Genomic DNA, 27,076 nt, shown 5'->3' on the forward strand with positions numbered 1-27,076 from the left:
CACCCTCCCTGGCCTGTGCCACAAACCTCCTTGTTCCCTCTTTGCCTGCGGGCCTGGAATTTGCAGCTTCCTACTAGCTTCCCCACCGATTTTGGTTGTGGGAAGCAGGCAGTAAGTTGCCTCACCAAACGTGGGATTCTGTTAAATTACAGGGACCATTTAATGGCAGAAATTCCAGTCCCAATTGCTGTCATAAGTCAAGACCTGCCTGTATCCATTAGTCCTAGTAAAAAAAAATACCGGTTTCATCTGAGTGTTAATTTTTAAAACTCTCTTTGTTCAGATTGTGGTCTTATTTATACCAAAGGTATAAATTTATTTATACCAAGGGTCCCCAAACTTGGCAACTTTAAGGCTTGCGGACTTCAACTCCCAGAATTCCCCAGCCATCCAGTCAGACAGTTTGCCAAGTTTGGAGAGCCCTGTTTTTTTTTAAACTGTTGGTGCCCAGAGAGCATTAAGAGTGGGGTAGCCTAGAAATGCTGTAAACGTTGGCAAGAAACCCTGGAAGAGGCTTGCAGTGGGGCAGGGCTTCACTTGCGTCCTTAACATAGTCAGTTCTAGCCAGCTTCCTGATGACTTTCTGTCCTGCCAGCTGAAGCCGGCAGTGACAATCCCCTTCGTTTGCTTATGAAATCCTGGGTCATCCTCAGGAAGATTAAATTCTCTGTGAGCCTTGAATTTTTCCAGTCGCCTTCCCTGTTTCCTTCTCTCCTGGAGAATTCTCATCTGCAGCCTCTCTTTGGGCTGGCCGCTCTGCTTTTCCGCTGGGGAGGGCGAAGTGAAGCCTTGGGGGGGTGAGGCTGAAGGAGGCTGCCCCCCTCTTCCTTTCCTCACCCAGCGCTTGCACTGAACAAACACCGTGGCTCCCTGAGGGCCTGGGGGTGATGTCACAGGGCAGCTTTTGGGTGCCTTCGCAGAGACTTGGATTCAGTTAAAGAGCTGGCCAATCTTTTACGGTTGATTGAGCAGGAATCTGGTCCTTCATCACACGAACCGGACCCAGCTAAACTCTTTTCCTTCATCAGTTAAATTCGGGGGGCCCTCTGCTTCCTGCCAAGCCTGCTCGATACACAGTTGCATTGCAAAAATTGAAGGGGGGATGTTTCAGATTTGAACTTGAGGTGTTCTGTCCGAGCTCAGAGGGGTTGATTCCTGACTTACTGTGTGGTTTCCAGCAGGTCACGCTTGAAATCCTTTGTAACCTTCCGCAGGCCACTCGTGTTTGTTTAGCCTTAATGGATGCTCTTCAGTTGAACCGAGGAGACTGATCTTTTGAAGGCATTCATTAAAGAAATAGAGGATGCTCATCAGCTCTCTGAGTAGTATTCATTTCAAAAATGTCAATATATTTCTAGTTGATAGTTGAAGTGAGCCTTAATACAGCAAAATTCGGCATTTTTAATACATGAGAGCTGAGCAAGAATCAAAACTGTTTGCAAAATGCATACTTTCTGGGAAATAAGTATGTGCCCTTTGCCTGAGGAAAAAAACACCAAACTTTCCTTAAACTTGGATCGGTTTCCTTTCTCTGGATTAATACTAAAATAATTGGAAAACCTTCCATTCTCACCGTTTTGCTGGCGGGAGAGTGGCCGGGTCTTTCTTGCTTCTCTCTCCGCTTCCTGCCGGACAAAGAGGCTTCTTCCCCAGTGCTGAGCTGAGCTTGCTGAGGTTCCTCCGCTGGGACTGCCTTTGGTGGGGCGAGAGGAGGGTTTTCTTCGCAGGCTGAGAGCTTGTTGGGCCACTCCTTAGAGCAGCAGGTGAACCAGGCTTTAAAAGGGGCAATAAAAGAACAAATGGTCAAGCCCAGCGGTTATTTCCCCCTTGTGCAATAAAGGGGTTTGGTTTCTGATTCTGTAGGATGATCAGATCCTGTCTTTACTGACCTTGTTCAAATAATTAGGAGGACCAGATGCTCCTAGAAAATTCCTGCTTGTATTGAAATTGGAAATCGGGAAGCGGTTCTGGTATGACCAATATACCTGATCGTGCAAACATCAAAGTGGGGATCAGTCGAGAGAGTAAGCAAGTTAGTAATCCTTTGAAGCCTAATTTGCCCTAAAAGCAGTCTCCAGGTTTTGGCTGCTAGCCCATTTTGTAGTTGAGAGTAATGTTATGAATGTTTACAGATATTCCACCTCTGGGATGAAGATCTCATTAAGAGGAACATCTTCCTCTCTTTCCATAAGGAAAGAAAGAAAGAAAGATCGATCTCTGAAGTCAAAGCAAACAGAAAAGCGGAAGATGTAGGCTCCCTCGATAGTGTCCATTCACAAATATTTTGTTGGGTGGGACATTCTTACACTGATAACACGTCTTTGTTCTCTGAGAAATAAAACTGAACTTCGCTGTGGCTCTCTTGATCTGTAAACATCTGGTTTCCTGTTTCAGAAAAGATTCTGACCAAGCTAAAGTCATACTGTTCCTGTTGCATCAAATGTTGTGTTGCTGTTGCGGTTTTTTAGATTTTTATCACCCTGCCTCTCCCCTCCCCCCCATGTACAATCCAGGCACCAAACATACCAATAAATACCCCTTCTTCCTCCTATTTTCCCCACAACAACACTGTGAGGTGACTAGAATTCACAGTCTCTTAATTTCTAGGCCAGCACCATAACCAAACCTTTGCAATGTATATTAATGCAGCGGTCCCCCAAAACATACAATGGTTTACTTGTTCATCCCCCAGATTTAACTTCAGTAACATTTTATAAACTTTAGCAATAATATGTTCCATCACTACCTTTTTTAATTAACAAATTTTATTAAAAGGCATAAACGTTCACGAGTTGAAAAAGATGCTATCACGTTCCTGGGTTGTTGTTTTTTTTTGCTACCACAGACTTGCACAGCTCTACTCCTTCCTACCTCTAGAGTTATTCTGAGTAAAAGCAAATCATTAGCTGGAAGAAGAGTGCAGATGATTAAATAGCCCTTTTCTGTGTTCAGAAAGGATTAACTCAATAAACCTGCATAGCTTCAGACACAGCTTTTTAATTTTCTGCTTTGTCAGTAAACAGCAGAGCGGCTTCTCACCTTCGCTGTTGTTTTATTCCTATCTCAGCTGGCGCTTGTCTGCCTTTCCTTGCTGCAGAATAGCAACGTGCTGATAGGCTGCTTGCTTACCTTTGATAAATAGATTAAATAGACAATAGATTTAAATAGACCCACGTATTTGCAAATGTGAGCGGAAAACAAAACCATTAAGCTAATTGCAGTGCAACTTGACTCATTTGTGACTCCACTTTATCCAGTCACTCTTGCCTCTGAGCTCTGCCAGAGATAAAAATGGTGTGTTCTCTGCAGTTTGAAAGCATTAGCCACTTGCACCCTACCGCCTTTAGAGTTACAGAAACTCCTCTGATTTCTCCTGCCCTCTTCCTTCGGTGCCTTCTCCTCCTTCCCCTTGTCTCTCCTCAGCCAGAAATTTTCATTTACAATTTGAGTCCAGAGAAGTGAGTCCGAGGCAGCAACAGTTGACACGCTCCTCCATTTGCCCAGCTGCACTTTCCCATGCTTTCCATGTGTTCCTTGAAGGTGACATGCTAGCATAAGGCCAGATTCCTGCCTATTCTTTTCTCACCCCCACCTAAAGGGAGACCAGGACGTGGTGCCATTCCACTGCACCTGGTCTTCTGAAAGCCTCTAAAGACCTCTGGACCTCTTCTTAGAAGCGGCCCCTTCCATTTGCAAGGCCAGACCCAATAGCAGCCTTCTGCCTTCGGAGTGGACCTGAACGTCCTCGGTGCTCCTTTTGCCAGAAATTGCTGCTCTGGTAATGCAACAACTTGGAGCGGTTGGCCAAAACGTCACTGCTTTTTTTGCTGGAAGTTTTTGAGTAACGTTTCTTTGTATTCCGAACGAAGTGCGTGTTGATAAATTGGGTAAACATGTCAGTTTTGAGCATTTCTTAACTTGTATTTATGGTAATAATGCTATTTGTTTTTGGCATTGGGGCATTCGTAAATATGTTGAATAGATTATAGAGAGCAGTTTTCAAATTAGCTGGCCAAGAGGTTTCATGCCTGGCAACAGTAGAATGTTGAGACCTATCACAGTGGAGCTTATTTTGGAAATGCAGAGTTGTTTGCATTCAGAGTGGCATGTAATTGTTGTTGTTGTTGTTAGCTGCGAAGTCGTGTCCGACCCATCGCGACCCTATGGACAACATTCCTCCAGGCCTTCCTGTCCTCTACCATCTTCTGGAGTCCATTTAAGCTCACGCCTACTGCTTCAGTGACTCCATCCAGCCACCTCATTCTCTGTCGTCCCCTTCTATTGCCCTCGATCTTTCCCAGCATGAGGCTCTTCTCCAGTGAGTCCTTCCTTCTCATTAGGTGGCCAAAGTATCTGAATTTCAACTTCAGGATCTGGCCTTCTAAAGAGCAGTCAGGGTTGATCTCCTCTAGGACTGACCGATTTGATCGCCTTGCAGTTCAGGGGACTCGCAATAGTCTTCTCCAGCATGTAGATAAATTAATTTACCTTAAATAAAGAAACACTTAACTAGCTCTTAACAGCCACTTTTTGTGTTTTTGTATTTTAAAAAGATCGTGTTTGCTATTATTTACTAAGTGTGTTCTCTTTCCTTTCGTCTTGGGGGGACAGTGTTAGAACCCCCAAAGCCTGGTACCAGCCAGCCACTCCCTGCTTCAGCCCCTCCTCCCACGTCTATAGTCACCGGCAGTATTAGTGGCAACAATAATGCCAAACGGGCTGTGGGCAACAATCCGCAAGCGCAGCAGCCGTCTTCACCACGCTACCCATCTCGAGAAGTGCCGCCACGGTTCCGGCACCAGGAGCAGAAGCAACTCTTGAAGCGAGGACAGCCACTGCCGGGGATTGCTGCCAACCTGAGGGCGCCATCTAAATTGCTGAACAGCCAGGCGGGCGAGAGCACCGGGACCCGTGAGCAGCCGGTCTCTGACAGCCAAGGACACAGCGGCAGCCAGAAGCAGCCAGGTGAGAGGAAGCAAAACATCCACCTGAGCCTAGGAATGTCAGCCTAAAGGAGGGTGGCTGGGCAGTAAGGTTGCACACAGCCACGGGAACCGAGCTTGGTTGTTCGGTAAAGGCTCTGGCAACTGTCTTGCCTCTTGCAAGGAAGTAGGATAGATCAGCTGCAGGACCTCCCCATCCACTTTTGCATTGCCATCATTACCACCGCAGAGGTTGGATCCCATCTCACGCTAGACAGTAAAGTAGAAAAAAGGAAGGTCTGCTTGAAGCTAACCTTTCTTACGTAGATAGAGCTCCAGCCTCACCCGGTGCTGTGTAAGAAGAGCAGTTGAAATGCCTTGCCTCATTAGAGGACTTCCAGGATGCGTGAGCATCAGGCGGGCGTCCACACCACTTACGCAAATGGAAAGGTTGGGGAATCTGCCCTGTTGCCAGGTCCTTTCTGTACTTAGATTTTCTTCCCAAGGATTTTTTTGCCTTCATCTGCTGCCACTTTCTAACTGAGCCTAACTTCCCGCTGGAAGGCGGAGTAGGGCTGGGAGAGAGGTACTCCCCACCACTTCCCCAGATCCAGAGCGCAAAGAAGTATTTGGAGGCTGATAGATTGTTTCAGGACACTGGTGGAGGTCAAGCGGGGCAGACGAAAGTATTTGAGAAGGCCACTTCACTCCACTACCAGCCCTACTTTAGGGAAGGAGGAAGAGCAGTCTTAAGTGCACATCTCTGTCCAGTCTTTCCCAGCATCTGAAGCACTCAAAGGTCAGAATTCTTACAGGTGATCAGAAAAGGAAGATGCCTACCAGTCTCCTCTGGCCTAGGTAAAGGATTAGACTAGCCTAATCCGTGTTGAAATGGAATCTGTCAACAAAGTCCATGCCAGGGAAACAGACATCTGCAGAGTGAGAACCCGGAGGGGCTTCTTCACAGGGCGAAGGAGAAGGGGTCTCATTGCTTGTGCCCTGTGAATGAGCAGTCGCCAGGTTCCCCCAGGCATGGACGATGTCTTGGAAAGAGTTGAGTCGATTCACAAAGGACAGGCCCGTTGAGGGCTACCGATTTTGAAGATGCAAGGTACTTCCAGGTTGGGAGCAGCAGCTCTCCATATACTTGGGGCGGGGGGAGACATATCCTTTTGCCCATTTGTGAACAGCCTCTAGTGTGACCTGGTTGCCCACGGTGGGACCCCTAAATGCTGGATTCAGGTGGGCCTGGCCTAGATTCTTCCCAGGCTCTTTGAAGACCAGCTTCCAGGCAGGACGAGTCCTGGGATGCAGCATTCACAGCATGCTGTGATTCCCCGTTGATTGCAGCAGAACCCTTGATTTTATCAGTGTGCTGCGTGTGAGCTGCTTCCCGCTACTTCCAGTAGTAGTTGTGCCACTGCACACTTGCTTTCTGTTCCTTTTTTTCAGATCCTTGCTCTTACCACTCAGCTCTTTATTCTATCAGCTGTTAATAGTCCATTCCATCCTTGCATTTTGAATGTCTTGGGGGCATGAATAAAATTCCATTTTCAAAAGCGTCATTAAAGAAGTTTCTGTTTTTGGAGGTTGTTGGTAACAAAAAAAAAATCAAAAGTTAAAAAGAATCCCAGCAAAGTCTTCATTGACCACAATACCCACAACATAGGGAAGGCAAGCCAAAAACCTTTTCTAAAGCTTTTCAAAGGCAATAGAATATTATTTGCATCAGAATATTTTTCAGGATATGAATTGGGCACAGGGATTTGAGCCTTTTGCTTGAACCCCATGGAAAATGCAGACTTGATGGAGAAAATTGAAGCAGAGAAGAGGCCACTTGGCACAATGTTTGGGGCATCACCCCAGAGCAGTTTGATCTTAGGAAACTTTGGAGGGGAGGGAACAAGAAGTGGAGATTGCAAGTAGGGATGTGTTGCCATATGAAAGTGAAATGCAGATATCTGGAGGGGGAGCCCAGGCTGGGCTTTGATGAAAGATTAAGGAGTTTGTGGTAAATCTGGCAGCAGAGGGGAAAAGACAGATGATTAACATGTTGCTTGGTGTCTTAAATGACTATATGAAACATCTGTATCATCTCAGGCTAAAATTGCTTTGGAAAGATCAGATACCACAGGTTTTCACTGGCTCTTATCCAGGTGCTTTCGGATAAAGGTTTTGATCAAAAATACATACTCGTTGGCTTATCTTAAGACTGTTCACAAAGGACTACTTTTGATGCAGAAAGTCTAATATTATACTTTTCAGAACACAATGTGATTACAAATTAGTGTTCTACATTGTCACTTGAGCCTTAAAAAGTGGAAAGTGATGTAGCACATTGGCTGTAACCTCAGACTCCCCCCCCCAAAAAATATAAAATAAATCCAGTGAGGAGGTCTGGAAAAGGTATCCGGGGCAAGGAGTGTAGAGATGGAAGGCTGAAGGAGAGACCACAAAAGTCCCAGCAGAAGCTGCAGGTGCTGAGATGAGTGAAGGCAAGAGGGCGAGACGCACTTTCCCAAGAGGCTTCAATAGCCAGGCGGGTTTGCGCTGCTCCTCAGCTCTCCTTAAGTGTCTTTGCTGGTTTTGTTCAGAATAGAGCAGACGTTGGTTCTCTCCATTTTCTGGGGCGCTGATCCAGAAGGATTGTTTCCTTTTTTATTTTTTGCACAATGTTTTTAGTAATGCTTTCTATTTTTCTTAGATCTGAACCACAGCACACTTGGATCCCATTATGAGAATGCTCGCTGGGAAAGGATCTTTTCCAGTAGTGAATCCAGCACAAACTGGGATAAAACTGTTGTAGACGGTTCAGAGAAGGAGGCATGGCCCTCGACCACTGGCAGTGACTTGGAGCTGGCTTCAGAATGTGTGGACGCTGATTCTGCCTCGAGTTCCGGGTCAGAGAGGAACATTATTATGGCCTCACGGGGCCCAAGCAGCGAAGTCAGCCACCTGCAGAACGGCATTGGACACGCTAATCAGGCCAAGCTCGTCAGCAGCAGCAACAGCAATAATGTGAGCAGCGGAAGCATTAGTGAGTCGTGGGGTGTGTCTCTGGGTGCCTTGATGAGCCCCTGTCCCCTTTCAGCAGATGCTTCCAACGGTATCCCTGAAAGTAGCAACAATAGAGCGAATGCTTGGGGCACCCCCAGTTCAGCCAATGAAGAATTAAATTCCAGCACTTTGACGTCCAATGGCCACGGTGGTGCCTGGCCAGTCTTGGAGAGCAGCGGGCATGCCCTAAAAGGGTCCCGAGGAAGCGGTAGCTGCGGCACGGGTGCCGTCCAGATGGTGAACAATCAGAGTGTGAACTCTAGCCTTGCCAGCTCCTGGGGCAGCCTCCAGGAAAACTGTGATTCCCAACTCAATGGTACAAGGAAACTTTCACGAAGTGGGCAGCCTCAGAACCCGAACCACGAAGTGAATGGACCAAATAAGAACACTACTAACTTTATGACCTCTAGTTTACCAAACCCAGCTGGTTCAATGCAGACGACTGAACTGGTTAGTAACGCAGGGCCCGGGACCTGGGGCCGGAGCGCCAAAAGCAATCGGCCTCAGCCTCCGGCCTCCCCAGTAACAAACGGCACTTCCATTTCGCACCTGAGCAATGGTGACACAAAAAATGGTGGGACTCCTGGTACTAGATGGGGTACCTATGGCCCTGGTTACTCCATAGAGACCCGTTCCGACTCAAATAGCCAAGCTAACAATGACACTGTGAATGCAACGCCAATGCAGCCTGGGCTGAGTAGGACCAGCAGCTCAACCATGGAAATAAGCGAGGATCAGCAGACGGGGACGTGGGAGGTGGCAGGTGTGGGCAATAGCCAGAATGGGGCCTGGGGGCCTAGAAGTGGAATGGGCCACGGAGGAGCCCGCAGAGGCTCTGCCCAGAATGCCAACTTAGGAGATGGGGAATGGAACAAACTCCCCAGCAGCCATTCCTCTGAAGCCAACAGTGGGAATGGGAAGAAGTTTACCAATGAATGGAAATCTGCCAAGGAGGAGAAGGCGGGTGTGGACCCCCAATGCTGCGCAGCTCCCCAGGCGCTGGAGCAGAACGGTGGGTGGACTAAGGCCGGTTCTGGAGACGGTGACGGCAGTCTCGAGGTCCCCGAGGAGCGGTCCTCCACAGAAGGGGCAAGCCATGAAAGAAGGAAAATTGACCAGCAAACGCTGCTTCAAAGTATAGTGAACAGAACAGATCTGGATCCACGTGTCCTTTCCAATTCTGGTTGGGGGCAAACCCCAATAAAACAAAACACAGCCTGGGATACGGAGGTGACTCCAAAGGGCGAAAAGAAAGCTGACAATGGAACAGAAGCCTGGGGGGGTTGCGTGGCCCAAGCCTGCAGTTCAGGGGGGGCTCCAGAGAGGCCCCATCTCCATGGGCCCAGTCCTTCCCCTGGGACAAGCTGGGGTGAGCCTAAGTCTGCAAGCAGGTGGGGAGACTCCAGAGCCCCCAGCAGCCAAGGAGGTTGGGAGGAGGGCGCAGTGCCCGCCGTGGCCAAGAGCAGCCAGTCGTGGATGACGGGCCAAGAGGTCCGGGCTCCATCCCTGGCTTGGAACGACGCGGAGAAGCTCAAGCAGGGATGGGGAGAAGGGCCCAAAGCCAGCCCCGGATGGGCTGTTCAGGCTGGCGACGGCTGGGGGGAAAACACGAGGAACAATCATTGGGGCGAGTTGCAGAAGTCCAGTTCTGGCAGTAGCGACAGCGACAGGTCCACCTCCTGCTGGAAAGAGCCCGCCAGATCGAGCTCTGGGCGCTGGGGTGGGGGGAATGGCGGCAGCACCAAGCCAGGCAGTGCTTCAGGGTGGGAGGAGACCACCAAGCCAAATCCAAGCCCCGTGTGGGCGGAATCCCCCAAGCCAAATCGCTCCCAGAGCTGGGGGGAGCCTTCCAAGCCCTCCGGGTCCCCAGACTGGAGCAAGCAGCAGGAGGCCGCGTGCTGGAGGGGCCCATCGGCGGCGGCTGCCAGCAAACCGTCAGGCATGGGGTGGCTGGGGAGACCCATGCCGGCCCCAGTCAAAGAGGAAGAGCCCACCGGGTGGGAGGAGCCCTCCCCAGAGTCCATTCGTCGTAAAATTGAAATTGACGACGGAACCTCTGCGTGGGGCGACCCGAGCAAATACAACTACAAAAACGTGAACATGTGGAACAAGAACACCCCGAATCCCGTGGGCCGACCAGACGTGCAGGCGCACCAGCCACGGTTGCCTTCAGCTTCCGCAGCCGGCACAGAGAGCGGGGCCGACGGTAGCTCCGGTAAGTCTCCGGCAGCTCCTGCTTTCTCATTTCCTAAGCAGCTCTTAAGTTGCCTGAGAGTTGGATGAGAGGGTGGGCTGCTCTCAAGGTAGTTTGAGACCCCCTGTAACACAGAGTGGGCTCCCTGCCGTTCCCGGGGCCTCTTTCATCACCCCAAAGTGATGAAGACCCCGTGCCAGATGGGGCCGGGCAGAGGGTTGGGGCCGATGGACGCTCTGAGCCGTGCCTGACTTCAGGCACTGTAGCACCCCAGGAGATAAAAGCAAAAGCATTCAATCTGTTCCCCTACGGTCAGTGTGGGAGGGTTTGTTTGTATCCCACCTTTATTACTTTTACAAATAAGGTGAGAAGGTATCCAACACGCTTCCTGTTTGTATTAAAAGTACACTTCCCCCTAAACACCCTTGGGAAACGATGTCGCAATCAGACTCTTGATCACAAGAACTCCTTCCTGAGATATCAAGGGCTTGCAGTCTTCTAGTCCAGAGAGTCAAAACAGGAAACACTTGACAGAGGGGTCTTTTTTGCACAAAATTTTTGGATTTTTGCAAAAAATAGGTGGATAAGTTTAACCTTTGCTTGGTCTTGAAGGCAAAGCAAGCAGGGAAAAGAGTCAAGTCTTGTCTGTGTTTGTCAGGGCCCTTTGTTTCTGAAGACAAGAGTACCACGTACAGCATTTTCCTTTCCTATCAGAAGGATTTCTTTAACGTGGGATTGGCCTGATTGCGTCGTAGCATCAAATGGAATAAAACTTTGAACTTTTAATTGGCTTTGGGCTGCTTCTCTCTCTTTTCCAAACAACTCGGCTGTGCTTTATGGGCCAGCCTCGCTAATAAGTTGCATTTGTTTTGAAAGGTTGGGGAGAACCTCCTCCTGCACCTGTTACAGTAGATAATGGCACATCAGCATGGGGTAAACCTGTTGACACTGGTCCAAGTTGGGGAGAGCCTGTCGGTGACGCCACCGGTGCCAGCAGCTGGGGAAATGCTTCTGGCGGGCAACAGGCATCTAATAAAGCAGGTATGAAGGTTTGTGGGGAAATGGGACTTGTGAGCCTCTGGGCAGATTTGTCGGGACTGTCAGTAAAGCAGAATATGCTCTGCTCATACAAGCCACAGGGCCTGTGAGTTGGCACTGGGCCTGAGCAGTTCCTCTGCTGGTGGCGCTGGGTGAGATCTTCTGGGAGCCCACAGTTGGTTTGTGGGACAGAGCAGCCTAATTTGAGTTGGTTGATAAACTAAGAGCAGGCTGATTTTGTCCCCACCAGGAGCTAAGTCTGTGCAGGTTCCCGATAGCTGGTGTGGAGGTGATATGCCTTTGACTGGGAATCATCCAGCCAGCTGGGAGGAAGAGGAGGATGTGGAGATAGGCGTGTGGAACAGCAACTCTGTCCAAGATGCTGGTGCACCTTTGCACTGGCCCCCGTGCTCCAAAAAGATGCCTTCAAAGGTAAATATGCCAGGAGGAAGGAGGCCATGTTTATGTCCAAGAAAAGCTGGGTGGGGGCAGTATGGACTTTGATCTTTCTTCATCCGGCAGAAATAGACCACTTTGCACCGTGGTAAGAAAGCAGGTAATAAGGGACAGCAAGAGAGCAGAGATCCTACTCTGGTTTCTCTGCCTGAAGACGGGCCCCCGCCAGCCAGTGCCTCCTCGTGAGGAAGATGCCTGAAGTTCTGAGGGAATTCCTTGGGTCAGTTGATGACCACCCAGATCTGCCTTGCTGTTAGCCATGATGCTGAGCCCCAGGGGTTGGCTCCACACCGATGGCCTTTGGCCTTGATAAGGAGAGGGGCGGGTAGCCTTTGGCTGCTGGGGATGAGTTGGTCTTTCTGCCCAGACCTTGGAGAAGAGACGAGCGATCCGGACATGTTCTCATAACCGTGTCTGCCGCTTTAGTATTTCCTTTGTTTTGATTTGTTTTTAGGGAACAATGAAAAGTGGAAATAAGCAAGATGAAATGTGGATAAATCCCTTTGTGAAGCAGTTTGCCAATCTTGGATTCCCTGTAAGTATAGCAGGAAAACAGAACACTGCAGCGGACGGTTACTGAATCAACTCTCTGTCACCTTTTGGGTCGCGTGCTTCTTCCCTTCCCTTGAAGAGCACCCCCCCCCCCCACTCGTGAAAGGGGCTGCGTGCAGATATTGTCTTGATTAAGCAAATTTCATTCTTTCCTTCAGAGAGACTTGCCAGAAGAAATGATGCAGAGCAATAAGATAGAGCTATCTGGAGGTAAGACATCATTGATAAATGATGAGATGTAGCCATTTTTCATATTTACAACCATTGCAGCATCCCCGTGGTCATGTGATCGAAGTTCAGATACTTGGCATCTGACTCATACTTAAGACAGCTGCCTTGTCCTGGGGTCATGTGACCAACTTTTGAGAACTTCTGACAAGCAAAGGCAGTGGGGAAACCAGATTCACTTAACAAACACGTTACTAACTTAACAACTGCAGTGGTTCACTTAACAACTGTGGCAAGAAAAGTTGTAAAATGGGGCAAATCTCACTTAGCAAATGTCTCACTTAGGAACAGAAATTTTGGGCTCAGTTGAGGTCGTAAGTCAAGGGCTACCCCTAGTCTGGTTCCGTGCTGCTCAGTATCCCTCTCATTCACTTGATAAAGAGGCAAAGGGAACACCTGTTAAATTTCCAGGTAACACATAATTAGGTGGCAAAGGGGGTCCTGTAGAAGATAGTAAATGGCATTTTGTAGGTTAGAGAAATGCTGAAAAGAAGAAAACATCACGAGACGTTCCGAGTTTGACACCCCTGCACTAGAAGCAGTTCTTCCACTTTTATTTATCCACTTCCGTTGTGTTTGGTCAGACCGAACTTTGAAATTGTGTCTTGTTCTGGACGCCCCAGAAGTTGAGAGAAGAGCAGCAAGATAGCCCAGGGGCTAGAAATGGAACTGGGCGTGTGGGACAGGATAGCACAAAGATCAGAAGGGTTGGGGTATCTGCCTCAGGCAAGCAACTAAGGGCCCGTCTTCCATTGTTCCAAGGAGCAGGACGCCACGTAATTGGAACAGATGGTGATTGAATCTTAGGGGGAAAAAAATTCCCTAACAGTGGAAGCCATAACAAAATATAATTGGGATCTGCTCGGTGCGGCTTTATCACAATTCAAGAGAAAGACAAATTTGGATTCCTTCTCAATGGGTGGGGTTGGCTCACTAGCCTGCACGGCTCTTTCCAAATCAGAGCAGCAATGAAACCTCCAGTGGGCCTCTCTTGGGACGAAATGGGAGAAAATGAGAAACTCCAGATGCCGTGAATTTTTTTAAAAAAATCCCATTTATATCCCGCCCATCTCTGAAGACTCAGGGCGGCTCACAATCTAAAGCACAAATCATTGTGCTTAGCAGTAGCCGTCATTCTATGTATATGCCTGCTTATTATTAGGGCTTTCGCCCCCCCCCCCCCCCATGCCAAGCGGCATTATTACAATCTGGGTCCTCATTTTACCTACCTCGGAAGGATAGAAGGCTGAGTCAACCTTGAGCCTGGTGACACTCGAACCTGCACTACTGCAGGTACTGTAGGGTACAGTTACAGCGTGTGCAAGGTTCCGATCCAGAGCAGATCAGAACTGGGGAGGGGGCTGTTGCTGGACTGGCTGGAAGGTCCTTGCCAGGAGTTGCTGGGCTCAGGAAGATGCGTTGACTTCTGAGCTCAAAGGAAGCAGAGAGAGGATGGCTCCAAGGCAGCCTTGCCCACTTCAGATCGAAACGCTGCCCACCTCTGCACCTTAGCGAAAAGCCACCATGACTTTTCTGAGGTCTAAAGGTGTGCAAAGGAGGGAAACGCCTTTTAACGTGTGGCGCCTCCCTCTCCTCCTTGGCAAGGAACGTATTTCCCGCTCTGTGTGGAATGCCAGAAAGCTGTGAATGTCAGTATTGGTGCCTAAGAGCATTTTGAAGCCCCTTTTCCTCCTCCCCCTCCCTCCCTCCTCCAGGAATCTTGCCTGACAAGCGGATGGAGCTGGAGAAGCATAACCTGAATGTTGGTGAAGGCAGCCGGGCGATTGGGAAAAGTCCTGGCTCCCGTCCCCAGATTGCCAAAGAGTCTTCCGTGGACAGAAGTCCTTATTTCGATAAGGTGAGACTTTTGGGCAGGAGGAGTTCAAAGGGGTGGGGCGAGGGGGACACCACGGTTGCCCACCACCTCAGGCCCGCCCTTTGGTTGTGGATCCACAGGGGCTGCGGAAGACAAGGGGCCATTCTGGTGGAGGGCCCTTCGCCTTCCTCCACCTTGCCTCTTCTCTTTCACGGTTATGAGCTTATAGCTGCTCGTAGCTGTCGGTGGTCCCAGGGCTGTGCCTGTTGGGCAGAATGTATTTCAGTCCAAACCACGAACCAAAAACGGCAAGTTCTGCCAGAAGTCTATGGAGATTATCAGTCCTCCAGGTCATGGTTGTCCCAGAGGTGCTTTTTCCAGAGACTTTTCCTTTGAAGACCTTTCACTTCTCCGAGATGCTTCTTCAGCTCTGACTGGATGGTGGGGAATGGAAGGATTTATATTCCTTGCAGACAGCTGGTATAAAAATATAAATCCTTCCATTCCCCACCCTCCAGTCAGAGCTGAAGAAGCTTCTTGGATGAGAAGCAAAACGTCCTCAAAGGAAAAGAAGAAAGTCCAGTTGCCTCTTGAAAAGGCACCTTTGGGCCAAGTTCTGCCAGACTTTTAAGTAGGCTGCAGTTCAGTAGAACCAGGTCCCCAAACGTTCTGGTGGTTCCAGATTTCAGCTGGAAGAAATCCTGAGGGTGTCTCGGAAGATAAGCGGAGCGAGACTTCCCCACGTGAAGCAGAGGCCCCGGGCAGCTTTGCGCCTGGTCCATCTGCCCTGCTTGGACAGGCCCATTTCAGCACAAAGCACCCACGAGAGCTGGTCAGGGCACGGATCATCAGCAGCTCCCTGCTCTGTCCTGCTGCTGTCAGGGAGGGCTGGCACGGAGGGGAGATTTGGTTTTGTTCGTTTTGTATTCGATGTCTACTCAGAGAACTGCCTGGCTCGGCCCTGTGGTGACACTAACCTCTCTCCTGTTTTCTGCATCTGTTCCTGCCGCCGCCGGCCTCTTCCCTCCCACTGCTGCTCGGCTTGTGCTTCTCCAGGACGGCCTGGTAGCAGACGATTCCCCAAACATGCAGTTCATGCCCAGTCAGAATGGGAAGTTTCCCCCTTCCAACAGTGCACTACCTAACCACGTCCTCAGCTCCCTAACGGGGCTGAGCGTGCAAAGCTTGAATTCTGTTAGACAGGTAAGGCTGGGAGCATCCCTGTCACTGGACGTCCAGCAAGGCTTAAGGGGAGGTTGGCAGTCCTTAAGCAGAATCCCTGATCTGTGGAACTCCCAGCCCTTGACTTCTCCTAAGCAAGCATGTAGGAGGCACAGAGCCCCCCCCCTCCCCCCCCGGGGTGGGGAGGCTCTCCATACTCAAATCTGCTAGAGAAGGCCCTCTGAAAAACAGGACTGTCCCTTCTTTTTAGCCCTTTAGGCAACCTCTTGTTGGGGTAAAATGCAACTTTATGCCACTGTGCTCTCTGCCTTTTCTGGGCGAGATTTCTGATGTGCTTAGAGAATTCCTTCTTTCTTTCACTCTTTTGGCTGGTCTTTCGTTCCTTTCCCATTCTTGGATTTGTCTCCCCCTTGATGGCCTTTACTTTTCATCCCTCGCTTTCTTTGGGTCTCCACTTGCTAAACTACTTCCAGATTCGGCAAGCACCAGCCAACCAGGCTTTGTGCCTGCTTTTATCTTCATTTGGGACCTGATTGAATTCGGCAGCTCTTTTGAAAAGTTCAAGGAAAGGATGTAAAATTTACCCTTTTCAGAAGGGAGTTTGAAGAAAGAGAGAAAGAGAAAGAAAGAAAGAAAGAAAGAAAAAAAGAAAGAAAGAAAGAAAGAAAGAAAGAAAGAAAGAAAGAAAGAAAGAAAAAGAAAGAAAAAGAAAAGAGTCTCAGTGTGGGGCTGAGCCTTGCAGTTGCCACAACCATGATTTGAAAGGAGCAGAGACCAACCACAGTTGTTGGGAAATCTGAAAGTCATGGTTCTGATCTTTCCGAAGAAGCTCACTTTGACTGATTGTTCTCTCACCTAAATTGGCACCATTGTTCCCGGGTGAGGACAGGGGAGGCTGGGCAGCCGTGCGAGAAATGTCCTGGCCAGACAGGCTTGGTCAGGGTGTCGCAATGCGCAGGACGTCCTGTGGAAGTCTGAGGGGATGATTGGCCCCATGAGCCAAGGCCTCGGCTTCCCAGCTCACTTGTTGAGAAAGAGCTCAAGAAGCCCAGCTCCATTAGGCTGGCTAGTCACCAGCGGTATTTGTGGGTGGCACTTGGGAGGCATCAGGTCGGTGGGTGGTGGAAGGAAGGGAACGGGGAGGCAGCGGCTCACTTGTCACCCGTCCCTCTGCAGAACGGCAATCCCAGTCCCTTTGGAAACCTCTCAGCACAAGCCCGGACGATGCCGCCATCTCCAGCACAGCCTCCTCTTCACTCCTCTCAGTCCAACCCCCGCGCTCAAGTGCCTCCTCCATTACTCTCCCCTCAGGTGAGGATCCGCCTCTTTGTGGCCGGGTACAAGGATGAGGCGGCAATTTGGAGGGAAAACGGAAGGGTGTGTCCTCTTCCTCCACATAAGACACGCTGGTGGGGCAGCCGCTTTAACAGATTGTGAAATGCTAGCAAGACCACCTAGCTTGATTTCTGCCAAGTGTTTGTCAAGGTGCCCCGTGGTATTTGGATCAGCAAGCTAATTATCTGTAGGTTGGCAGGCGTGACAAATGGACATGTAGCTGATTCACAAATTATGTTCGGAGATTGAGTGCCATAAGGTTGGGTTCTGGGCACTTTGCTCTTAATGACCTGGATGAAGAAACGGATGATGGGAATGCTTACCAAATTTTAGATAAAGCAGGGCTGAAGCAACTAATGCCTTAGGGGAAAAAATTGAAAAGTCTCAAAAGTTTTGATAAAGGGACTGAGAAAAACCCAAATTTAACAGGGAGATGCAGAATTCTTTTTTATAACTGAAAGAAATAGAATGTGTATGTAGCGGAGTTGGGGTGAGAATGGGGCCAGCTGAGAGGCTTTGCAGGAGCCCTGCTGACTTGGCAGGAAGATAAGGAGCTGCCCTGGGTCTGGCGGTGGGGCGTGGCTCGGAGGAGGAAAGAAAAGGGAGGAGGAAGCCAATAGAAGGGAGGAAGAGAGAAGGCTTGGTGAAGTTGATAAAGAATACCTTTTTCAGCAATCAACAGTATTTGTGAAAAAAATACCTTGGAATATTAGTTGATTGCAAGCTGAATTTGAGTTCGCAGGCTTATATGGCTGCTGAAAAGGCAAGTGCAATTCTATGACTGCATCAAGCTAGTCATAGAAATTAATTCTTCCATTTCATGGTGTATTCATTAGATTCTTCCTCAAGTATGGTTTCCAGTTCTGGCCAGTATTACTGTTAAAAGGATTCTGATAAACTGGATCAGGGAAAGGCAGTGAAGGTGATCAGAGGACTAAGAAAGATAGCCCACGAAGAGAGCGCAGAGGAATTAGGGTTGAGATATAGGTAGTCTTCAACTTAAGATAGCAATTGAAATGGAATTTCCATTACTAGATAAGATGGTTGAAAGTGAAACCACATCACTTAGCAACGGCAATCCCTGCATTCCCAGTTGCCGTTATTAACTGAATCCCATGTTCATTAGTTAAAGCAACTTCTTACCAGCTTCCCACAACCAGGTCAGTTGGAGAAAGGGTCAAGGAACGAGGGGTATGAGTGGTCGGCACAAGTGGAGAGGGGCTGGGGAAAGAGTGTGGGTAAGGGAGACTTACCCCAGTGGCTTGCAGCCTTCTCTGTCAGCTTCCCCATTGATTTCAACATTTGTAGGTTGAGGGGCACCTCTAGAACTTTTCAAGCACCTAAAAAGAGGTCATCCAGAGGAACGGGAGGTCTGTTACCTCCCATCCTAGAGCGCAGGTGACAGACGAATAAATCTCAGCTCCCAGAAGGCAGATTCTGGTTGATAGAAAAACCTCCCTAACGGCGAGAGCAATTCAGCAGTGAAGCCAGTTACAGATTGCGATAGTCAGATCCTGGGCCTTTAGAGACTAAACGCATTTGTGGGATTCTTCAAAATCCTGCATGGAGAAGAGTCAAAAGTCAAAGCAAAAAACACAGATCTGCAGCAGCATACAGAATTGTATGTGCCCCAAGTCCATGCCTGTTGTCCTTTTTGCTATAAAGTGTTCTGTTCCGACAACTTCAAAGCATCAGGATCTGCTAGAGGTGCTTTTTCCCTTGGCCTCTCCTTTACGGCATGATCTTTTGGCACTTTAGGTTCCAGTATCATTGCTGAAGTATGCACCAAACACTGGGGGCCTCAGCTCACTCTTTGGCCCACAACAAGTAGCCATGTTGAATCAACTCTCCCAGTTGAACCAACTCTCCCAGTTACAGGTAAGCGGATGTCCAGCAGTCTGCTCCCCAACCTTGAGATTAGTGTTCTGAATTAGCAAATGTCCTCGCCCTGACCTCTTGCAACCCTGGTTTACTGTCTTAGCGTTTGCTGGCCCAGCAGAGGAAAGTGCAGGGCCAGAGGAACACGCCTGCTAATGGCCGCCAGGAGCAGCAGCAGCAACAACAGGTAGGCTGCAGGCTGGGTGTTTTTTAAAGATTTCTATCCTCCGACGTTGAATGAGATGGCCAAGAAAGTCTGGGTGGCCTTTGGATTTGCCAGGTGCTGAATTGGAGGCATGGAACCAGCCGTCTTGCTTTGTGGATGATGCACCATGGAAATTGAATATCCATACTGCTCTGGCCCTTTCATCCTTCCCAAACTTTATTATTTATTAAATTATTATTATTATTATTTATTAAATTTATATGCCGCCCTTCTCCCTAAGGACTCAGGGCGGCTCACAGCAATAATTTTTTTTAAAAAAAACATAGAATACAAAGATTAAAAAAGAATTAAACAATAGATAAAGAAATAAAGGACAATTTAAGAATGTGAATGTGAAGAGAGCGGACAGCCACTTGGAATGGTGTAGGCTGTTGGACTAGAGCAGAGGGTTGGACTAGAAGACCTCCAAGGTCCCTTCCAACTCTTGTTATTCTGTATTCACGTTAATAGCAAATTGAACGTGCAAGACAATTCGGTTCAGCGTCTACAAAATGGTTCACCATTTAGAGTTGACCCCGTGTGGTTTGGAATTCATAGCTGTGGTCTTCTGACTGAAGAAGAAACTATTTTGTTGACTTAACTCTAGTTAATAATTAACAGTAATTAAGTTAATAATAATTCAGCACTGGAAGCATATCATGTTACTGATGGATTGTATCATAGCTCCATTAATCATTTGGTCTTCTCTTTGTGTTTGAAGAATCGCCCTCTTAATATGCAGCAACAAATGATGCCACCATCTTGTCAGCTCGATCCAAGTCTGCTGATGAAGCACCAGGTGCCTCCGTCACAACAGCAGTTCCATCAGACAGCCATAAAATCTTTCCTGGAGAATGTCGTTCCCCATGCTAACCAAGAGTTGCAGAAAGGGCCATCTCAAATCAACGCATTCAGCAACTTTCCTATAGGTGAGTGAGTGTCTTCTCCGCTGGTTGAGGTCTTTGAACGTACTCTGGTCTCCTGGAGTTGGGTTTGACCATGGGCTGCCAAGCTAAGCCACTCTCTCGGCTCTGTATTATCTTGCTGGTGGAAGGCTTTCTGAGGTCAATAAAATCCAACGTCCAAAACCTGTCATTATCGTGAAGAAATGATATTCTAATGAACCTTTGAGGTGTATTTCACCTTCAGTCGCTTGGATGTTCTTGTGGGGAAAGAGCTGCTGCTGCAACAGCTCACTGGGTTAGTTTTCTGGGCAGAACGTTTTCTAACGAGTCCAGTGCAGAAGATGGGACTGATTGACGCCCAACCCTCCCCTGCCAAGATACTGAAGTCCTTCTTTGCAATCCCAGGCAGCACCAGATTGCACAGGAGCTGAAAGGCATTTGGGTGTGGGGTAAAGGCCCCAGCCCAGAAACTGCAAGGCCATGAATTTCAATCCTGCCCCGGGCCTGAAGCCAGCTGGTGATCTCTTAGCCCTAGGCCGTGAGCTGTTGGCAACCAGGACACAAAAACGAGCGAGTGCACGCAGGTGCTCTCCCTTTGTGTGAGTGGCAGGCACGTTTGAACACCACTTGTGTAAATGGAGTTGCGGGCACACTTGCTGGCCACCCGCGTGGAACCATCCCTCCCCCTCTCCCCTCCCCCCCACCCCAGTGCTGGTCCACAAAGCCGGAAAGGTTGGGGAACTCTGCCCTAGTGGGGGGGGGGGAGGCAAAAGCAAAAAAAAGAGCAAGAACCCTGCTTCGGTCTCAAATGTGACTTCTTATTTTGCTGCTAGCAGCTTTTCTGCTCTTACGGTCTACGGTTATTTGGCTGCTCCTCCAAAATGGCCCCAGAGACGGGCTTTAAATACAGTTACAGACTGGTGACTAGACAGTGTGAGGTGAAAGTTAAGCTCCCGCTAGCTGTTAGTAGGTGCTGTAATGAGGAACCTTAGATTCTTAAGATTGGACTCAAACTCCACCCTTAACTTGGGGGATCGATCCTGGTAGCTTTCTGAAAAACCTCCTCCTCGTTCCTGCAGACATCCTCAACTTCCAGAGCCCGGCACTGCACGAGGAGGATCAGCTGTCAGAATTTGCAAATTCTGATCTAATTCTCCTCTTGCTTCCAAACTCCAGCCCTTGTTTTCCTGTCCCATCTGCTGCTCGGCCTCCGCATTCCTGTGCAAGATTCAGAGGAAAGATCCCAGGGCACTGTTAAATACAAAACGAGAAACCAGGAACAAATTCTTGATTGAGCAAGATTCTATTAGGCAGTGGAGACTTAAGTGCTTTGGGGGGAAGTTAAGGATGAAATTCATATTAGAAAAGAGAACTTGGCAAATTTTCTAGGAAAAGTGGCCACCTTCCCCTTTCTCCTCTTTCCTGGTGCCGTTCTTTGTGTTCAGTGTGTCTTTTGCTTTGCTTCCCGTCTGGGGCAGGTCTAGTGGCATCCAGTCCCACGTGCTGGATCTTCCGTGACACGAGGGAGGGAAGAGGGATGCTCCGTCCTAGGAAAGGAGCTGCTCTGAGTCTCACCAATTCTCTTAATGCAGGAATGAACGCAAACTTGAATGTAAATATGGATATGGGCAGTATTAAGGAGCCGCAGTCCCGGCTGAGAAAGTGGACAACTGTGGACAGTATTTCCGCCAACACATCTCTGGATCAGAATGCCAGCAAAAATGGTAAGTTAAGCCAGGATGAGCAGAACAAGCCTCAGTGGGAGCGCGGTGGCCAGGGGTTCTTGTGTTGTATTGTCAGTTTTGAAATGTGTGAAGAAATGTATCAGGGTTTCATTTCTAAAAATGAAGAATGATCTGATACGTTTGAATTACAGTGTACCGGTCAGTAGATCCCACAACAGGTTGTGTACTTAAGATGCTTTTCCTCAAGCCCTGATTGCTTGGAAGCCAGGCACACAAGGGTGAAGCGTGCAGGGACATGTTTTGGCTCAGTGGCTGCGCATGAGGACAAGGTTCATCTTCTGGGGCTGGGGAGATTTAAAAGTTACTGCTTGCCAGATGCTGCCTGTTCAGATAAGATCACCTTTGTTGTCATTTTTTACTGTGGGCACGCTGGCACACATTAGAAATGAAATTCTGTTGCCTGCTCTCAAAAGTGTACACATACACAACACACATATCAACATACTATATACCCTTCCCTATAAATACATATAAATATTAATCACTGTCCGTCTTGAGTACATAGCGGAAAGAGGACGCTTGAGAGCAGAGATGTAACAAACTGTCAGGCCTTTTTAAGAAGACGTTGGGTCCAGGACGAGAACTCCCATCAAGCTTAGCGTAGGGATATGACCCGTTTGACGTCGATAGGGGGAGCGGTTCCCTTCGAGTGCAGTGAGGCCTGTGGTTTTGCAGATGTTCGTCATTGCAGTCTGTAATTCACACTCCGGGATTGTGCACCTGTGCGGAGTCTTGTTTGGCAGGACTCCTGTCTCAAAATGACAACACATAGTTCCCGCAGAGTCTGTTCAATTTTTGTGTTTTGTGTTTGTGTATCAAAAATCTCTACAATGTTTGAACTGTCAGAGCGGGCGGCTGTGTGAACGGAGCTCTCTCCTCGCACAACCTCTCACCCAGTGTTCGCGGGGGCTTTTCGGAGCTTCAGGAGGTCCTGTAGGGACATCCGAAGTTGCAGGCAGCCCGGAGAACCTTCATGAGCGGCAGTTCGTGTTGAAGATCCGGAGAAAGTCTGATGCGAGCGAACCGGGGAGAAGGAGGCCAGTAATGGCCGACATGAAGATCTGACAGAGGGACGGAGCTAGCACGTAAGCAGCGGGACAACGGTAGAGCGGAGCTGACGGAGAGTGTATCCGAATATTAAATAGGAAGCGCTTGTGAAAGAGGTACTGGTTCGAAGTGGGAGCCTCACGGAGAGGGAATAAGCGGCGATAGAAGTCTTGAGGGAGGCGTTTGGCAAAAACAGCAAGGGAAAGAAAGCCGAAGACTATATGACTGTATTCTAGCTGGAAAAAAGCTACAACAAGTCAAAGTCTGAGCTTTGGAGCCTTAGAGACTGAACTCTGGATTGTCGGGCGTGGAAAGCGATCAGCTTGGTCTAGTCTGGTCTATCCTGGTAAATTTTGAATTTGTGAACTTTTGAAACTTTTGAAATTCTACTCTACTTGTCACGGGCGGCCATTTGATATAGCAATTTAGTAACTGGAGGTTTGTTTAGTGGGACACCTACTGGTCTTTGACAGCAGAGGAAGACGGAAAAGGTGCCAATTTCTGCGCCGGAAACGGGGGGGGGGGGGAAAGAAGAAGAACGTGACTTTGATTATATTCATACTATAGAATTTTATTATATAAATTGCTTAGTTGGTAATAAGTATCTGGTGGTAACTGTTTTATATATCTTTTGTCATAGAGTTAAAAGGTTTATATAAGACTCAGGGTATTATACATTGATAAAACGCTGTTAAAATTGGGGAAACATGACAAGTATCTCGGGAGCAACTAAGCCTAGCGCTGGCAAAAAGGCAGCAGCACAGGGACAGGGGATGGCCTCAAGTCCCTCCAATCAGAAATCTATAGAGGATATGCTGCAAAGGGAAAGATCTAACTCGAATTCCTTTAAAGATTTACATGCCCTTTTGCAAAACCTACACGAGGCAATGGCCAAAAACCACGAGGAGATGAAGAGAGAAATAGGCCAAATAAGAAACGACACTGGTGAATTAAAGGGGAAAATCCAAGCGATAGATGATAAATTTGAAGGGATTCAACAGCAATTAGTCAAAAATGAACAAAGACTTCAAGATATGGAAGCTAGAATGGAAAAAGAGGAAAAGAGAGTAGATGATTTAAATGAAACACTCCTTCAGGCTAATAAGGAATTAGAAACAACAGTCATTTTTCTGGAAGCAGAAAAGGCTGCTCATTATCTACGCTTCCAGAACGTTCAAGAAAAAAGAGGGGAAGATCTGTTGGTCATGATGGCAGAACTGATGGCAAAGGCACTCGGTGTAGGGAAGGAGGAAATGCTGGCGGAAATTGATGAAACATACAGGGTCCAAACTAATTATGCGAGAAGGCACAACCTCCCAAAAGAAGTACATGTAAGGTTAGTTAAAAAATCAATTCGGGATGAGCTTCTGCATAGATCTAGAGAGGAACCATTAGAATTTCGGGGCCAACCAATCACCATCCTTAAACAGATACCTAAAAGGATGAGGGATCTGAGACGCGGCTATCAATTCTTAACATCCAAACTAATAAGAGAAAATGTAAACTTTAGATGGCTAACTCCAGAGGGTATTCTTGTTACGTGGCAGGATAGAAGGCATAGACTGGACACGATAGAGAAGGCAGAAGATTTTTACAAACGCCACTTCCATAGCCAAGAGGAAGTAGATTTAGAAGATCAAGATGGAAGGGAGGTAAGAGAAAGAGATACAATACGTGTGGCAATGGATGGGAAGATCTTAGCTACAGAGGATAGAAGGAACAAATCCGGTGAGTTAACAGAGAAACATGGAACTAGAGACAAGGAAGAGAGAGAGTCCCGAATCACGAGATCCACAAAAACCAGAAATAAGTAAGATGAAGGGAGGTGAGTGTAGTATTATGTCTGTGAATATTAATGGATTGAATTCGCCAGTGAAAAGGCGGAAATTTTTTAATAGGCTTATTCACCAACAATTGGATATCGTGGCAATACAAGAAGTCCATATAAAGGAACAACAAAAATATTTGTTAGTACAACCAAGAATAGGGAACCTATTCGTTTCCTTAGACCGACACAAGAAAAAGAGAGGAGTGGCACTATATGTAAACCCAAAATTGACTGCAAAACTAATTTATAACGATAAAGAGGGTAGAATACTGATAGTCGAGGTTATAATAAATCACAGGAAGGTCATGATGGTAGAGATATATGCCCCAAACCATAACCAAGAACAATTTTTCAAAACACTTCACAATAAGATATGTAGCATTGATTATGAGGAGATTTGTTTAATAGGAGATTTTAATGCTATCCTAGATATAAATTTGGATTATATGGGAAAGACGCTTAGGAAAAAGAAGAGAAGAACTCTACCGAGATCTTTTCTTAACTTGGCTGAGGAACTAAATATCCAAGATGTCTGGAGGGAAAGAAATCGTAAGGCTAGACAATATACATATTACTCCAACCGACATAACTCATGGTCTAGAATAGACATGGTGTGGATGACGAAAGAAATTAGTTCAGAAATAGATGAGGTACATATAGCGACAGGTACTTGGGCAGATCACAATCCTATTAAACTTATCTGGAAAGGTTCCAAAAAAATATCCAGATGGACGCTTCAAAGAGCAATTTTAAAAGAAGACGAATTCAAATCTAAGATGGAGAGAGAACTAAGTTTTTTCTTTAAGGAAAATAAAGCTATAGACACCTCAGTACAAAACAATTGGGATACAGCTAAGGCTGTGATGAGAGGGGTAGCGAGGGCATATATGGTATATAAAAATAAGGGGAAAAGACAACAACGGGAAAGATTAGAAGAGGAATATAAGAGCTTAGAAGTTACACTCCAACAAGATCCACAAAAAGAGAATATCAAGCAATCTATGGATCTGATTAAACACAAACTTAACATTCTAGACAAAGAGAAATTGGCACAACAATTGAGAAACACGAAACAAAATTTTTTTGAAAATGCAAATAAACCGGGCCGGTGGCTCGCATACAAATTGGGAAAACAAAAGGGGAAAAACTGGATTCACGAACTACGAGATGAGGAAGGGAGAATATTCCACCAGGAGGAAAAAAAAAAAATTATAGCCCAGGAATTTTATGAACGTTTATATAAAGAAGATAGCCAGGCAAGTGTGGAGAAAATGGAGGAATATTTTCAAAGAGCCAAACTACCTAAGGTCACAGAAGATACCAGAAATATGTTAAACGAGGAAATTCGACTATCTGAGGTGATAAAAGCTATTAATGCACAAAAGAATAATAAAGCATCGGGACCCGACGGTCTTCCATCAGAGATTTATAAAGAATTACAAAATATCCTAGCTCAACCCCTAGTGGAGGTATTTAACGCAGTATTAGAAGGCGCAAGGATGCCTAAATCTTGGCTAGAGGCAAACATAACCCTTATTCCGAAAGATAACACAGACCATACATTAATCCAAAATTACAGACCCATATCACTTCTTAACTCGGACTACAAGATATTTACATCAATTATAGCGGAACGATTGAAACGATTTCTGAATGATTTCATACACGCAGATCAAAATGGTTTTCTCGCTAAGAGACACACTAAGCACAACATTAGAATAATATTAGATACATTGGAGTACTATGAATTACATAGCGAACAACAGATGGCATTACTTTTCTTAGACGCCCAAAAGGCATTTGACAATGTTAAATGGTCTTTTTTGTGCCAACAGCTTAGCTTTATGAATATGGGTGAAAAATTTATAAATATAATTAGGGCAATTTATGACAATCAGGAAGCAAAAATAATTATTAATGGGGAAGCATCTAGCAAGTTTCAAATTCAAAAGGGAACACGGCAAGGCTGCCCCTTATCACCGTTGCTGTTTATATTGACTCTTGAAGTATTAACGAGAACTATAAGAAACGACCCAAAGATAAAAGGATTAACCATTAAAAAGGAAACCTTTAAATTGCAAGCTTTCGCGGACGATCTAGTTTTTATTATGGAGGATCCATGTCAGACGGGACCAAAGCTATTGGAAGAATTATCTAAATATGGTGAGGTTGCCGGACTGCGAATAAATAGAAATAAGACCAAGATGATTGTTAAAAATATGACCAATAAACAAAAAGGTAATCTGGCCGAAATCACGGATATAGAAATAGTCAAGAAAATAAAATATTTAGGGATTAACATTACGGCTAGATGCACTTCACTCAAAAAGGATAATTATGATAGTGTAGTGAATCAAATAAAAGGTGACCTGGAAAGATGGGGAAACCTAAAACTCTCATTATTGGGAAGAATCGCTGTCATTAAGATGAATATTCTGCCTAAAATCCTGTTTCTGTTTCAGAATATCCCAATTCAACTCGACTCTAAATTTTTTCGAAATTTGGATAAATTATCACTAAATTTTATTTGGCAGGGGAAAAAACCAAGAATTAAATTGAAATATTTACAAGACACGAAGGAAAATGGGGGTTTTGGATTGCCAGACTGGGAATTATATTACCACGCCGCGGCCCTGAGCTGGATTAGAGAATGGGTAATCTTGAGAAATAGAAGACTATTAACTTTAG

The 27,076-nt window shown here is 47.0% G+C and overlaps 1 protein-coding gene across 2 annotated transcripts in view; it reads left to right on the plus strand.

Moving 5' to 3' along the window:
* Nucleotides 1-27,076, plus strand: part of TNRC6A (trinucleotide repeat containing adaptor 6A) — a 57,666-nt gene that overhangs the window by 21,564 nt on the left and 9,026 nt on the right. Inside the window, exons 5-17 of one of the 2 annotated variants that reach the window (XM_083373069.1) lie at nt 4,612-4,965; nt 7,627-10,194; nt 11,050-11,214; nt 11,462-11,643; nt 12,122-12,202; nt 12,378-12,429; nt 14,163-14,305; nt 15,320-15,466; nt 16,622-16,756; nt 18,539-18,658; nt 18,762-18,845; nt 19,585-19,792; nt 21,361-21,492. In XM_083373069.1, the coding sequence (XP_083229195.1) occupies nt 4,612-4,965; nt 7,627-10,194; nt 11,050-11,214; nt 11,462-11,643; nt 12,122-12,202; nt 12,378-12,429; nt 14,163-14,305; nt 15,320-15,466; nt 16,622-16,756; nt 18,539-18,658; nt 18,762-18,845; nt 19,585-19,792; nt 21,361-21,492 (4,371 nt within the window). The remainder of the gene's footprint in view (nt 1-4,611; nt 4,966-7,626; nt 10,195-11,049; nt 11,215-11,461; nt 11,644-12,121; nt 12,203-12,377; nt 12,430-14,162; nt 14,306-15,319; nt 15,467-16,621; nt 16,757-18,538; nt 18,659-18,761; nt 18,846-19,584; nt 19,793-21,360; nt 21,493-27,076) is intronic. The other variant, XM_083373070.1, reaches the window with a different exon arrangement.

Source organism: Vipera ursinii (genome assembly GCF_947247035.1).
Source record: "Vipera ursinii genome assembly, chromosome: 13".
Taxonomy (NCBI): domain Eukaryota; kingdom Metazoa; phylum Chordata; class Lepidosauria; order Squamata; family Viperidae; genus Vipera; species Vipera ursinii.